This window comes from Triturus cristatus, chromosome 7, assembly GCF_964204655.1.
Source record: "Triturus cristatus chromosome 7, aTriCri1.1, whole genome shotgun sequence".
Lineage (NCBI taxonomy): Eukaryota > Metazoa > Chordata > Amphibia > Caudata > Salamandridae > Triturus > Triturus cristatus.
Window position 1 is genome coordinate 1,010,520,030 of NC_140590.1, and position 16,433 is coordinate 1,010,536,462.

The following is a 16,433-nucleotide window of genomic DNA, read 5'->3' on the forward strand; positions in this document are numbered from 1 at the left end:
CATCCTGGTCCCCCTGTATGCTATGCCCACAGACAAAAGAAGTACTGAGTCAATCGCAGTCATCGACTCCTGATAGAGCCCCAAATCTATTAACAGTTTCGAGGGGAGTAAATGGTAGCATGTAGTTCGCCCTCCGAGGTCCCATTCTGTGATTCCCAGGTGGAACCGTAATCCATTCTGTTGCATTTTCATATGCCACAGAACTGGGTACATACATGTTACAATGTGAAACAAGGGGAGCAGATGTTGCTACGAATGGGTGAGAAAGGGCCACCATTTTTCTTGGAGCCCTGGGATGTACATTATGAGAGACTATTGATCTTGGGTAGAAGTAAGATAATACACGGGGGTTTATAGATCCCCATGTAGAGCCCAGGGGGTAGTCTAAGATGTATTTGACTGCATTAGGGTCTCTAAAATTAATAATGATTACATCCCCTTCTAGGTCTTTGGTTCTACGGCCCAACCAAGGAAGTCTCCGAACATGCAGTATCTCTCCGTTGATGTTAGGGGGAAGGAGTCTATTTGTCCTAAGCCAGTGCACGATTTTGTTTTTTAGGTTGTAATAACCCTCGTTTCTGCCCTTATCCAGAGGTGGAACTTCAGTTAACACCACCACATATGGTACCGCCTCTGGGGGCAAATTAACTTGATGGCTACGTAGGTCACTTGCTCTAACTGAGAGGTGATTCTCCCCCTTCTCATTTGGGGCTGTTACTCTGATAGGATTTACTATTTCCTTCCTTAGTTCACCATCTACATGTTGACCATGACTTAGATTAGTTGCGGTGACGGTAGGCTTATCCCTGCGCTGAGAATTTGAGCTACCTATCTCGTTAATCCTAGAGTACGTGGGAAGTGGATCTAAATCCATAGGGGGAGACGGGTAGTGAGTAGAATCTTTCGGTGTCCCTGGATGTTTTGTGATTAAAGATTCTAAATTCCCCAGTCGTGACTCTATATTTTTTAATCGTTCTATGATAGGTAAAGTGAATGATCTAATCAATTTCTCGATGCTCTCAAGATGTGATGTCATTGTACCTAATTCAGGTAAGAGCAGCGGAGAGCGAGATAAGTCAGGAGGGGGAAGAACCAGGGAGGTGGAGGGTGTTGCAGCCAAGTCACGTGTTATTAAGAGTGGCAATGGAGCCTTTGTCAATGATGCAATGCTCTCAGTTTGTATGAGGCCCTTGCCAAAATTAGTGTGATTAATATTGCCACTTGGCAATTTACCTAGCCTCTTTCTTCTCTTGAGTGGGGGGGGCCTTATAACTTTGGACACCGACGCCCTCCCTGCCTTCTTAATAGTGGTCTTAGCCCTCGGTTCAGTTGGGATAGTAACAGTGTCGGTTTCCTTTCCAGATATGGTAGAAGTACTAGCGGAAGACAAATTAGTTAAAACTGGTAATAGGTTAAAATTACTGGGTGTAGGATCAATTGTTCTTAACAGCTCTGGGACGTTGTCCATGGCTAGCGCCTCCTGCGTCAAGGTAGAAGGGCTTAGCACAATAAGGGACGGAGTCAAAGGAGATGTACTGTCCAATAATGTCCTATTTTTCATACACTCTATGGAGCGACGTCGCTCAGCCCTTCGTTCGGCGAGTGTAGTCTCCTTGTCCGTGGGTACAGTCATCTTTTTAAAATAGTCTACCAATGTTCCTTTGGTTGAGGCACCATATTTAACAGGGGAATTGTTAGCTACAATATCAGCCATGTTAATACTAACAGTGTCGAACTGAGGACTCACGGTTGGTAGATGTTACAAATAGGGAGTTCCCCCAGTCCGGTCTCCTCGTGTCTCGGAGGGTCTCAGAGGGTCCGCCCTTAGTCCGGGCTTTGTCCCGGGTGATGTCCCGCAAACGCGTCCCGCAATCGCGTGGTATCCTCTGGTCTTATGCAGTCCGTGGATAGAGGGGGCGGAGACACGGGAAGAGGCGGCAGGTGTGCTGGCTGGAACACGCACAGCCTGCTGGGCCTCGCAGTCCCGTCCTCCTGCACAGCAGCACCCCCCACAATCAGCGATGCCCAACGGGGCTCCCAGCACTCAAGGACAGATGAAATGTTGCACAGCGAGGCTCCCAGATGCAGGCAGCGAAACGGGTCAGTTCTCCCTCACGAGCGGCAGTGTGTTTTGTAAATATGGATGTTGTGATTTACATGATGTTTTATATATATGTTTTCAGTCATGTTGAAGTTCCCTCAGTGGAACGAAACGCGTTGGCTGATGTCCAAGTTTTACGATTGACTACAATAAATAGACATTTTGGAAATACTTGGAGAAAACAGACTTTATTCTTGGTGCACCTTCCTTTTTCTATAACAAAGTTGGTGTTTTTCAACTCTTGTATGATATTGCTTTTTACAATCTTTAGCATGCATTCAAGCTGTTCATTTTGTATTATTTTAGAGGTGCCCTTGAAGACTGTAGCACTTGTTAGATGTGTTTCAATTTCACGCTCTATGCTTGCTATTAAATCCACAAGGCCTCTGAATGTACCAGGATTTGAGGAACACTGAGATTCATCATGCCCTCATAATGCCAGTTCAAAAGCACCACAGAAACAAATGCAATAAATTATTTTTGAAAGTATGTGTCTATTCCTATCAACTGCTTCATTGTGTTTCTTTATTGTTTTGCGGTATACATCGCATATGTGGGCTGCAATTGGTGTGGCTCCCAACATTCCCAGTCTCGTCAGGTTTTCCATACAGATTTTTGTGTGTGCATGCTTCTTTACTTTACCTAACAAATGCTTCAAGTCTGTTACTCCATTTTTTGGCCAAGGAATTTCACCAACAAACAGCAAGCAGGGGAAGCAGAACAGAACATTTGTTGAAGTACATCCTGTAAGCCAACCAACCTTTGTGTAAAAGGCTTTTATTACATTCCATCCAATGACGGTTGAATGTTTCAAATTAAAAAAAGGAAAACAGAAAGTCAAACATTGGGAGCAGAAAGTTTACACCAGCCGTTATTATACCTGAGCAAATTAATTGTCTTTAATCGAGCGCTCAACATTCAAATCTATCTTTAATATTGATTACACAGCTATATGCCTCAAATTCATACTGATGTGCATGTAGACTCCACCCACCATGTAGATAACTTACATAGCCCGTCACTACAACGTTAAAAAATATAGCATCAGTTTCCTTACCTTAACTGGTCTTTTTTTCCAAGGTGGAGGAGACCAAGAGCAGCAGGGAACATCATATAGAGCTGCCTCTTCCTCCCACCAAAGCTTCTTCATTTTGGCCCAGTATGCCTGGATCTCTTCCTGAAAAGCAAAATATAACAACATTTTGTTGCGTCAACCAAACACATAGACGTCATTACGTTTCACTGTAACACTAAATTATAACAAGCAGTGGTGTTTACTCTACAAGCTTTTGCCTTTACCTGACTGTGTCAAGCACCATGTGTTTTCTTTATTTAAATGGGTTTAAGACAACTTGCACTTTGATATGACTGTGAGCTCTATATGGCTGTGTTATTTAAATTCAAAGTATTTTGCCCGGCTCAAGGCCCTCAGGCATCACTTTTCTGTCAAGCTATTCATGTGAGGACTACTCATCGCTGCATATTGGTGGATGCATACTCTGTTGCAAGTACCCCACGCTATCAGTCCTATTTCAAACCTAGTCATATAGTTGAGGGCACCGCTCATGCACCGCTCACTCCAGAAATTGTACTCGCGAGTGCACCTGCATCATTGTACTTCATTCTGACACTCCTCTTATCTATGAGGGCACTGATTCTATGAACAGCTTCCTGCCATCATCTGAGCTCACAAGTGCCAGTGCTTTACTGTACCCTGACGCACCTCTCTACTGTGCGTAGGCTGCTTCACATCAGGCTGCGCGCGTGCGCATGTACACACGAACACTGCAGAGATTCATGAACACTACACCCTATATAAACCACGCACACAGACTCCTGAGTACTAAATAAAGGCTGCATTTTAATGTGCTTTTAAAAAAAAATGTGCAACATTGGACGCAAAAGCGTGACTTTGAGTCTTTGTTGTTCAAGATTCTGGGAAGATTTTTTTTAAATGGAGATATATATTTGAGTCGGGTGTGTGAGAACAGCTCATGAGACACGGGGGTTGGCTTGTCACATTCACATCATATTATCATCTATGCGCCCCTCTCATGGATTAGTACGGACATGTGAAGGGCTAGTGCCCGGGGCATAGACCGCTCTTTTTAGGTACCGACGAAAGGTGCCCTGCATTTAAATACGAAGGCACTTTCCCCTCTTGCACGCTCAGCGCTATCGACAAGAGCTGGGGGTGTTATAAATACATGTGTGCAAGCCGAGGGGCACAGTCAAACTCCACACAAATAACCGTCAATATTAAGTGTAATTGAAATAAACTCTGTTTTCTTTTGTAGTGAAGTGTGTTTTCTACTGAGTCAATAGAAAAAAAAACACACACTACAAAAGAAAAGAGTTTATTTAAATTACACATAATAATAATAATAATAATAATAATAATAATAACGAGCATTTGCAACGCAATAGTTCTCGCATTTATGACAAAGCCTTTTATTTATGTTTTACAAATTAAAACATAAATAAAAGGCATCGTCATTTCAACGCCAATAACTCAAACTCGCACACATGCGATCAAACCTTACACATCCTGGCAGTGGGAGAAAGCATCAAGAAAGTCCTAAAGTCACAGTGCAGGCTTTATTATCATACTAAAAAAACAAGTTACAATAAAACGCGTTGAATGTCCACTGAGGTGAATGGGGTCACACTTTTGAACTTCAAGCAAACAGAGAATCAACTGGTGGTCTGCCGATAGACAAGTGTAAAGCATTTGTGCTTTTGGTGTATTTTTATCCCTATTTAGATTTTTACAAATTTCAAACCCAGAAAAGAATACCCTGTTTACCTGTTGATGTTGCCTCTGTAACTTTAAAACAGCTTGAGCAAGTTCTCCTTTCTGATAAGTGTCCTTGCACGAGACTTTGTACTCACTTGTACATGTGCAAGAGAACGACTTTGGACAATGTGGCAGAGCAGAGGCTAAACACACGTGATTAAGTTCTTCTGAACAGCCTCAGCCCTACCGGGTTGCCTGGTGCCCTTCCCCTTCGCCTGTCCCATTCCCAGTAGTGTTGAGAGATCACAAGTATTTTGAAGATATACCACTGTATGCCTCTTTTGTTTAAACAACATATAATATTAACTAGACGAGCACATATTTCAGCCTCTTGAGTTGCATGGTATAGTGTGGTGCTATTGGTGCGTCACACTACATTGAAGTCACTGCACTAGTTAGAACTCCCTATAGTTTGCTTCAGGAAGTTGTCGGTGGGGACACGGCTGTGATGGGCACCAAAGCTAAGGTTGGAGGAAGCGGCCGTGCGCCTTTCTTTTATGAACACTGCGCCACTTCATGGCTTCAAACATGAAGCACAGGAAGCTGTTGGGTGCGGGGGACAGCACTAATGGGCATGGAAACTGACCAGGAACAGCCTTTTTAAGGTCGGAGGAAGTGGGCGTGCCCCTTTATTTTATGAACACAGCGCCCGCTTCACGGCTTTATGAAACGGCTTCATGACACAAAGCGCAGTGGTCGGGAAGAGACTGGCTGTGTAAAAAGAAAACACATGCACTAGTGACACACAGCAGATCTCCCCGGTTGCAGCAAGCAGCGACGGTGGATAGAGGGACTGGAGGGGCGGGGTGAGTATAGGCTGAAAACAAGCTGCAAGCGGTTGGATTTTCAGATGATCCTCGTTGGCTTAAAGCAATTAACGAGGATCAGCTGAAAACACAAGCGCTAATTAAATAAACACACACGTTTTGCAGCCTTCTACAGTTATAATAATGGGGACTGATTTCCGAGCCAAGGGGATGTTCACAATGGCGGATCCTTCCTTCCTTCTCCTTCATGGCTGGGGTACTAGGTGAAAGAGGCGAAGACAGTTGCTGGGGGAAGCATCGGGGTATGGCGTAAGGGAGGATGAGGGTTGGCCCGATACAGGGGAAAACAAGCAGTGACAAGAGCAACGGCGAAAGCCAGCGGGAGTTACAGCAAATAATTAGTGCTGTGGCCCAAGTAATGGGGAGGCACATTTGGGCTACACAGAACAGCACCTGTGTTGTCAATTTCAAGTAAAAAAAACAATGTTTGCCTGCCAAGTGCACAACAAAAGAAAGGCGAGAGTGCGCCGTATTAAAGCTATAGCACCTTGTGTAAGACAAATTAAAAATGTTTTAGTTACACTGCATCCGTCAGCCGCTTGAATGCTTCCATATATTCGGTCAATGTAAAAATGCACTTGTATTAAAGCACAGCGGGAGGAGGCTGTGGGCGTGTTGATTGTATGGCCATAGAATTGTAAAAGCAGGTGCCCAGGGCCGGAGGGTGCTGCGGGGTCGACTTTGAAATGAACCCATGAGGAGCGGCGTGCTGATTATGTATGATTAACAGCGTGGCGCTCGTGGTGAGCTCCGTGCTAATTATGTATGCAAGTGAGTGTGACATGCTGCAAATCAGCATGTCGGGCTGGAAAAATCATAGAAGAAAGTTCCCCTCGGAGACACATGAACCACGAGAGCGGACGAAAACTGTAGTTAGGGAAGTGATGTATCGCATCGACAGGCAACAATAAGCCAGCTAACAAGAGCAATGCCCCAGTTAACAAATGGCAAGCGGCAGGAGAAATTACCCTCGATATTGTATTTACTACAGGTCTTGCGACAGTGCATGCGCTGTCTAGGCTCGACCTAAAAAGGGCAGTCAGACAAGCTCAGCCGCAAAGAGGTCCTGCAGGTTTGGTACCACGAGGCACCCCTTTCATTAGCTCTGGCGCCACAGAGAACAGCGAGCACGCAGACATTTCACTGCTCAAGGGATCATGACTCGGACTCCTAGTGTGCTTCATGCACTCATCTCTCACACCTAAATATATTCAGGCGTGAAACAGCCAAAATGAAGCAGTTTTTCGCTTCAATAAGAGGAAGTCTCCCTGCTGTTGGGTCTAATGGCATGTATGGGAGCAGTCACGTATGCATCTCGTCTCGTTTTTCTGTCTCCTCGGCCTCCTTTCCTCTACCCCTTTCTGTTACTTATCAGTATTCTCCCTGTCTATTACTCATGAGATATATCCCTTCTCGCTCTAGCTTACCATATTCTCTCTCTCCTTTCTCTGCTTCTTTTTTTTTGTGAACGTGTCCTTCCCTTTTCCCTTTTCCTTTCTTCCGCCTCTCCCTGCTCCTCAAATCACTTGTGCTCCCTTTCTTATGTATCCTTCCATTTTCCCACTTTCCTGCCCCCCTGCTTTCTGGCCTCTCTTTATGGGCACTTCAGCTGTTTGAATTTGGCTCCGTCGTTGTGATGAATTGATTCAAGTTTGTAGGCTCTTCGTGTGACGGAACTAGTGTGCCGCTACATGGAGAATAAAAGCAGTGGCTGCTAAAATTATGACATGATGTGAACGCAGAGGTTTCACTCCTTTACTGTTGCACCGTTCGTCAGCCCTGTCAGCCATGTTACATTATTTATTCATGTTCCAAATTAAGCAATGCTAGTAAGTGGCGTGTCTAATAAACTGTTAATACACAGTAAGTAGGGGGTAGAGAGGTGCAGATACTCAGGAAATGAGGTGCCGCGAGAAGGGATGAGCAGGAATAAGAAACGAGCTCTTCAGAATGCGCGCCCTTCTCTGGACTCCGGTCCCCTCGGCTTCATCATTTCTGAATCTTAGGTAGGTCGGTTCAATGCAAACTTCCATCGGAAGGGAATTCCACAGAGGGGGGGTCAGAAAAGCTTTTGCTTTTCACTCTTTTAGTCTGCAGGAAAACGTCCTGGTAGGAAGAGCCACACTCTGAGATATTAAGGCGCGTGCCGGCCGGGTCATACCTTTTAATTAAGGACAACACAAAAGCAAGGCCCTGCTTGTAAATCGCTCAATATTTGCTACACAAGCAATCTCAAACTGGATTATTTGTGTGGCAGAGAGTCGGCGAATGTTTTAAAGTGTAGGGGTGGATGACTAACATGAAGTTTATGAAGAAGAGAGGATGGAGACCGACCCAGGATGTCGATGATGCTGCTGCAGCAACCGGACACATGTTTACTATGTGTTAAGTCACTCACTCTCTCTCTACTTGTGCAGACTAGGAAGGGTGGCTGTCCGATTTGCTCAGCAACAACAGAATGACCAATCACTGCATAGCTTAACAATAAGCCATTACACTGATTGGCCATTGCTACGTTGGGCTCATCATGTAACTGTGACATGAGTGACGCCACCGGCCCTGCACGACATGAGCCCCAGGTTACATTATTTATACCATTTTAACTTTCAAACTTTTAAATTTGTACTTTATTTAAAAGTTTTAAAGTTTAAATGGTTTAATAATTAGTGGGGCAACGTTCCTCCCCCCTAACGGAGAAGCCGCCGCTGATTTCGTGTATTACCTCCTGTGCTTCATGCTGTCATTCATATCACCCATGGTTCCCGCATTGTACTTCCTGTTTCTTCCCAATTGCTATTGGCAGAAGGTCTGTCCGGGAACCATAAGAGGGATGTCCGCAGTCCCCTCGCTGCAGACAGTGTTGCCAGATTGGGTTTTTTCCCGCACAATTGGGCGACTTTTTACCCAGTTGTGCGGGAAAAACCCATGCCTGGCGGGGGCTACTTTTTGGGCTAGAATTAAAAGGGTGTGCGCAATTTTACTGGCCTGGGTGGGCGCCGACCACGAGGAGTCCGTGGCGTTGTGGTGGCAGTCACTGTCAGTGGCAAATGAGAGTGCAGCGCGCGCTGAGAGACTGCTACTCATTGGAGGTCCGATCCTGGGCCTGCCTGTGCGCACATAATGACCCCGCCCACCCTAGAGCAGCAGCCAGCCAGCAGGCATGCATCATGACCATGACGGCGTACGTGATGTTGTACAGAACGCTAACTTGTTACGTAGGTGCACTCACTCTTATTTTGCACATGCGTGCTGCACCGCCGCTCGCACCACGCAGAGGGGTCACCTAGCTTTGTTGTTGCTGTCAACTTGTGTGGGCGGGCACTGCGGGCCAATGTGGGGGTCCCCCAGGGCTGTCAATCCAGTAGCACGCGAAAACGCTACCAATGACGGCCCTGAGTATCATTTTTTGGCCAGCCCCTGCGGTTCTCATATAATGCTGGGACTGAGTGACGTGAGTGAGCTCTTACTTGAGCCGCAGCACTCGGCTCAACGGTGGACGCATGATCATCATCATCATCATCATCATGAGGAGTCGGACGCACGTGGTGTCACTGCTGCTGCCGCCCACTGTGGTCCACTTGTCACCCAGGCCACAGTCAGCAGGCGGCGGGGGGCGGTGCTCGCAGGCAGCGCTCTCTGCGCAGCGCAGGCTAGCCAGCCCATTGACAGTGAGCCCACCACCAGTCAACAGCACAGCCTGGAGTCACGCAGCACAGCAGCAGGCCGCCCGGCGGCGCCCACAGTTGCCTAGTCCGGACTTCGACGCCCGACCTCAGGTGAGTTAGAGTGAGGCAGAGGCGAAAATTTCAGGGGGGGGGGTGGGTGTAAGAAAAAATTTCGAGGGGGGGCTGAGTCTTTAAGCAATAGACAGAGTGGAGATTGGGGCAGGGAATTAAGGGCGCGTGCATTTGTAGGTAGGGTGACCAACCGTCCATAAATTTCACAGACCGTCCGTAATTTGGACCTCTCCGAGGCAACGTGGAAACCCCAGCGACACTGTCAGAGGCCGTGATTGCCTGTCAACTGAAGGAGCAGACGGCGGCTCCCGCCCGCTGGAGGGAAAGACAGGCTGTGGGGCAGCCGAGCGAGAGACCGGCCGGGCTCACCCACACACGGCACCGCTGTGGTCCTGCAGGAGGCGCCAACTTTAAGTTCGGGGCACCAACTGAGGAACAGAGTTCAAGACCACTGGCTGCACTTTGCCCACGGGCAGATGAAAGGAATGTGCAAACACGCCAATGCTGGTACAGAATCTAGTTAATTCAAAGAAGCTGGTGAAACAAGTTGAAAAGAAGGGCCTAGAGTTCTTTCAATCTCATCATTTTAGAAAAGTGCAGTTTCAATATTATATTCAAGGAAGCCATGGTTGCTGCATTTTTATTTCATGCAACTAACAACCATTAACAAAGCAAATAGTTCTGGCTTGATGTAGGTGTAACGTTACTTGTTGTGATATATATCTGGATGAAGTGACAGAAGAGGCAAAATACCAGTCCGGCGACACACAATGCTAAGCACAGATTTTTAGCTTATTTGTTTTAAGCAACACCATTAATTACATCAGACACGCCTTTTGGAGAGACCCCCAGTTTTTTCATCCCGCTTAAAACCCTGGAAACACCATGTCACAATCACCTCATGGCCTGGCACTGTGCATCATGCATGACTCATGACTTCCACTTTTTCAGATTGTCTATGTGCAGGTGCATAGTGAACCCTCCCCCACTCCACCCCTTGCTTTAGGAAAACAGCAAGGGCGAAATTCTTGATGGGCCTCTTCTGTCTGCAACTCTGCAGACAAAGGCTCAGCTCATAATTAAGATGAAAAGGTGGGCGAGTGAGTAAGTGAAGGGATGGCTGGATGGATTAGTGAAAGGGCGAATGGATGAATGAAAGGGTGAATAGATGGATAATGAGCGAAAGGATGGATGGATGAGTGAAAGGGTGGCTGATCGGTGAGTGAATGGGTGGATGGATGAGTGAAAGGATGGATGAGTGATAGGGTCAATGGATGGATTCATGAGTGGATGAGTTGAAGTATGGGTGGATCGAAGAAAGGAAGGATGGCTAAGTGAAAGGGTCAATGAAGAGAGAAAGGGAGGATGAATGGATGCCTGAAAAGGGGACTGGGTGGTAGGATGAGTAACTGGGTGGATGGATGAGTAAGTGAAAGGATGGCTGGATGGGTGAGTGGATAAATGGCTGGATGGATGAGTAGATGGTTGGGTGGAAGAGTGGATGGATGAGTGTACAGATGGATAGGGTGAAAGGGTGGATGAATGGATGAGTGAAAGTGTGGATGGAGGGATGGATGAGTGAAATGATGGATGGAAAGATACGTACGTTTTCAAATGGATGAATATGTTTGGATATAGATGGAATTACTTATACACTATTACGCGACCTCCTGTGATGTGTCTGTAAAACGTACCTTTTGTCCTGAAGTTTTGTCCTGAATTTTGACCTCCCGTCCTGAATTTTTGTCCTGAATTTTGACCCTTTGTCCTGAATTTTTACACTCACCGTCCTGAATTTGCACCCATGCCAGTTGGTCACCCTATTTGTAGGAAGTGATGAATATTGATAGATGCCAGTAAGTTGACGTAGGTAAAGAGAGTGTTTTAACACCCAAACCAAAACGGACCACATCGGTTGTTCGGAGGCCAGCCCAGCTTCGAAAATGGTTGTGCAGGGGCCACCCAACATCGCACGCATCTGCTGGCAGCACCGCGTGCGTCTGTTTACCACTGTCCTGGCATGGATCTGACACTCTGTGCTTCACCACGTTGCTGATGCCAAGGAGCGTACTGACGCACACTGTTTGCCGCTCGAACTGGAGCTGATTTCGGGGGGGGGGGGGGGGGGGGGGAGGGGGGGGTGCTGAATCTTTAAGCAATAGGCAGAGTGGAGCTGCAGGGGCTCTTAGAAGTCACAGTGAGAACTGGTCTTAAAAATTAATAGCATTAAGGCAGGTGCCCAGTTAACACCCTCCCACCATCTGTATATTGAATAGAATGTATATTTGTCGCTAAAATTGTTTCCGAGGACAATTTGTGCATAATTGGAGACTTGCTAATTTGGGCTGGTTTTTGGGCTGAAACTGGTCTTATTGGCCTTTTTTTGGGCTTATATTTGAGCGGCTTTGGGCTTGGGACGGGTCTAAAATTCTGGCAACACTGGCTGCAGATTATTTTCGAGCAGTGTGAGGAAACGGATCTGCGGAGTGAGGCTTCGTTGCGGTTAGGTTTCTTGCAGAGTTTTGTGTGTTCTCTGGTAACAGTGCACTTTTACACACTTGATATGGGATTACAAGTGCTAGTTGTGTGTTATTGTTTATAATATATAAACTGAAAGGAATATGCTACTTACCAGTATGCATCTGTTCTTGGCATGTAGAGCTGCAGATCTACACACTTTTGCATAGATCGCCATCTGGTGTTGGGCCCGGATGTTTGCAGTTTGTTTTTCCTCTTGGAAAGTCTTTGGAAGTCACGAGGTCGGTGACTCCTCCCTTGGTTCGTATTGCGCATGGGCTTTGGCTCCATCCTCAGATAGTTTTTCGCCAACAGGGAAAGATGGAGCGTAGTAATAACAGTGAAGAAACCCATGTGTGTTGTATCTAAATAAGATAGACCGGAACAGATACAGGTAGCCGGGGAGGCGGGTGGGCGTGTGTAGATCTGCAGCTCTACAGCTCTACACGCCGATGCATACTGGTAAGTAGCATATTCCATTCGAGGCATATGAGCTGCAGATTACACACTTTTGCATAGACTATATAGCAGTTCCCAACCTTACCGGCGACCACCGGTATCTGTTGCAGTGGTTTGAAAAAGTGTTTTTAGTACAGCCTGGCCCACACTAGCTTGTTGCTTGGTTTGCACATCTACACAGTAATGTTTAGTGAAAGTGTGCGGTGTTGACCATGTAGCTGCCTTGCAGATATCATCTAATGGGATGTTCCCTAGAAAAGCCATAGAAGCCCCTATCTTTCTTGTAGAGTGAGCTTTAGGGGGAACAGATAGAGTGCGTTTTGCTTTGTGGTAGCAAATCTGTATGCATTTTACAATCCACCTAGCTATCCCTGATTTAGAGATGGGGTTGCCTTTATGAGGTGGGGAGAAAGAGACAAACAACTGCTTTGTCTTCCTGAAAGGTTGTGTTCTCTGGATATAGTAAAGCAAGACTCTTTTAACATCCAGTGTGTGTAGAGCCCTTTCTGCAACAGTTTGAGGTTGCGAGAAAAAAAACGGTAGTTCTACCGATTGGTTTAGATGAAAGGGTGAGATGACCTTGGGTAGGAATTTTGGGTTGGTACGTAGGAGAACCTTGTTCGGTGCATTTGGAGAAAAGGTTCTTGTATAGTAAGTGCTTGTATTTCACCGACCCTCCTAAGGGAGGTGATGGCTACAAGGAAAGCTGTTTTCCATGTGAGGAATTGCAGTTTGCATTTATGCAAGGGTTCGAAAGGTGGTCCCATTAGCCTTGTGAGCACTATATTCAAGTTCCACACAGGTGAGGGTGGCACTCTGGGGGGAATTATTCGTTTTAGGCCTTCCATAAAGGCTTTAATGGCAGGCACTCTGAAAAGTGACAGGTGCTGTCTGTTTTGTAAGTAAGCAGCAATTGCTGCGAGGTGTAGCCGAATGGATGTATATGCTAGGTTACATCTTTGTAGGTGTAGTAAGTAGCATATGATGTGCTGTATGGATGCGTCTAGAGGGCTGATTGTGTTGTTATGGCAGTAAACAACAAATCTTTTCCACTTGGCAGCGTAGCAGGCTCTAGTGGTAGGACGTCTAGCTTCTCTGATAACATTCATACAGTCGGGGGGAAGGTTAAGATATCCTAACTCTAGGATTTCAGGAGCCAGATCGCAAGGTTGAGCTGAGCTGGGTCCGGGTGTCTGATCTCTCCATGGTTCTGGGTTAGGAGGCATGGTGAGAGGTGTAATTTTTGGTGTGGCACTACTGAGAGTTCCAGCAACGTGGTGTACCATGGTTGTCTGGCCCATGTTGGAGCTACTAGAATGAGTGTGAGGGAGTGCTGTTGTAGCTTTCGCACCACTAATGCAATTAGTGGGAGAGGTGGAAAGGCGTATGCAAATTTGCCTGACCAGTTCATCCATATCGCATTGCCTTTGGACAATGGGTGTGGGTATCTGGCGGCGAAGCTTGGGCATTTTTTGTTTTCGTGGGTGGCGAATAGGTATATTTGTGGATGTCCTCACATTTGAAAGAACGGGTGAAGAACTTGTGGGTGAAGTTCCCACTCGTGGATCTGCAGCGTCTGTCTGCTGAGCAGATCTGCCATGGTGTTCTGGACTCCTGGGACATGTTGGGCTAGGAGAAAGATTTTGTGTGGAATTGCCCATCTCCATATGCTCTGTGCTAGTTGAGAGAGCTGTGGAGAGTGTGTGCCGCCTTGTTTCTGGATGTAGTACATGGCGGTCATGTTGTCCGTGCGGATAAGGACTGCCTTGCCTAAAATCTGTGTGTGAAAGGATTTTAGGGCTAGAAAGATTGCCAGTAGCTCCAGATGATTGATGTGGAGTAACTTTTGTTGCGGCGTCCATTTGCCTTGCACTGTGAGGTGTAGTAGATGAGCTCCCCAGCCGGAGAGCGATGCGTCTTGTTGGAAGGCGGGCCTCGGGGAGGGGGGTCAGAGAGACCACCCAGAGGGGCCCCCACACGGCACGAAGTAGCCGAGCGCTGCTGAGAAGCCTCCGGGGGGAGGTCCTTCTCCTATAACGTACTAGCACAGTAACACCACCACACAGGACTCAAGGGGATTCAGCAAGACGAGCAGTTCTTTATCAGCACTTATGAAGTTACGATTATCAATATTTACAAGGGGGGATCGAGGGATCCACCAGAGTCTCAAAGTCTTTGGTAGGGACGGGGTAGCGGGACAGTCTTTAGCAGCAGCTTGGTACGAGGGTACCTGGGGCCCAGTTCTTATCCCCACGCTGGAGGGCCTCCGGATCTCGGAGGGGTCGAGCCGCGACGGCGTCAGCAGGGCTCTGGTGTTCAGTCCGTAGAGTTCGAGCCGCGACCAGGTCAGCAGGGCTCTTACAGTGTCTTGGTTCAGCTCGAGCCGCGACGACGTCAGCAGGGCTCTGAGGGAGGTTTCAGCGAGGTTGGGCCGCGACAGCGTCAGCAGGGCTCCGATGTTCCGTGAGGCTTCGTGACCTCAATAAGGTGGAGCCGCAACGCAGTCAGCAGGGCTCGTGGTAGAGTCTCAAGCAAGAGTTCTTCTCCGTTGGGTCGGCCGCGATTCAATCAGCAGGGCTCTCGACTCCGGGATACAACTGCTGTCCTGTTGCAGGGTCGCCCCAGATATAGGTCTGGAGCCCTTTGATGTCCGGACACTTGCGCCCGAGGGGGCGGAGAGGCCGGGTTGGGAGAGGCCGGACGCCCAGCGGGAGAGGCGCCAGGCCCAGGAGAGCTGTGGGGCGATCGTACCTAGGTGTGGGAGGACGGTTGGGGGTCCCATCGATACTGCCCTCCGCCGGGAGTGGGGAAGTGTTCACGTGGTACCCCCTGGCCAGTTGTTGGTGCCTGGATGTCGGGGCTTGCCAGGGCCGAGGCCGGGTTGAGCGGGGTCACGTAGGCTGGCGCGTAGAGTCACGTACAATCCAAAATGGAGGAGCCCCGAGGTGCAGGGGACCTCGTGCGGCTTGGCGAGGGGGAACAGGACCACGCCACGAGGCCGGCTCCAACACGTCTGTTGTCAGGATTATTTGTGGAACCGGGTCCAGGAACGGTCGACCTCTGGAAAGATTTGTGGTGTTCCACCACTGCAGAGAGCAATGGGTGCGACCGTCTACCAACACCAGATCTGTCAGTTGCCCCTGGGCCTGGTTCCATTGGCGCGCTAAGCACTCTTGGAGTGGACGCATCTGGATTCTTGCATGAGGTACTATAAAAATGCAAGAGGCCATCATCCCTATCAGTTGCATAAACACTCTTGCTGGGAGGGAGTGTTGAAGTATGAATTTTTGACGCAAAGCTTGAATGCTTGCGATCCTTGCCGGATTGGGGTAGGCAATGGCTTTTGAGGTGTCTATGGTGGCACCGAGGTATTGCTTTATGTGGGATGGCGTTAGCTGGGACTTTTGGTGGTTCACCGTGAAGCCTAGTTGGTGAAGTAGCTGGATTGTAGTGGCAGTGTGGTGTACACATTGGTTATAGGACGCGACATTTATCAGCCAGTCGTCCAGATACGGGAAGACGTGAATGTGCTGTCTTCTGAGGTGTGCCGCCACTACCGCTAGGCACTTGGTGAATACCCGTGGTGCTGTTGTGACCCCGAATGGGAGCACCTTGAACTGGTGTGTTGCCCGTCCACTACGAATCTGAGGTACTTTCTGTGGGCATGGTGTACCGGAATCTGAAAGAACGCGTCTTTCAAGTCCAGTGTGGTGAGAAAGTCGTCCTGGGAGAGGAGCGGAAGTACCTGCTGAAGTGTTACCATGTGAAAATGGTCCGAATGTATGTATGTGTTTAGAGGTCGGAGATCTAAGATGGGTCGTAGAGTCTCGTCTCTCTTTGAAATTAGAAAATATAGGGTGTAGACCCCTACATTTTGCTGATTGTGGGGGACCTGTTCTATTGCGTGTTTTTGTATGAGGGAAATCACCTCCTGCTTTAGTAACGTAGAATGTTCTTGTGACATTGGGCGTTGCCTGGGTGGAATGTTGGGGGGG

The 16,433-nt window shown here is 47.8% G+C and overlaps 1 protein-coding gene across 8 annotated transcripts in view; it reads right to left on the reverse strand.

The window, feature by feature from the left end:
- The window catches only part of LOC146811006 (uncharacterized), a 1,023,327-nt gene that overhangs the window by 452,612 nt on the left and 554,282 nt on the right, over window positions 1-16,433 (reverse strand). For all 8 annotated transcript variants that reach the window (XR_014965769.1, XR_014965768.1, XM_085614480.1 and 5 more), the window contains one exon: window positions 3,159-3,278. Coding sequence is in view for 6 of the 8 variants with exons in the window: in XM_085614480.1 (XP_085470606.1) it covers window positions 3,159-3,278 (120 nt within the window). In the remaining 2 variants the exon portion in view is untranslated. The remainder of the gene's footprint in view (window positions 1-3,158; window positions 3,279-16,433) is intronic.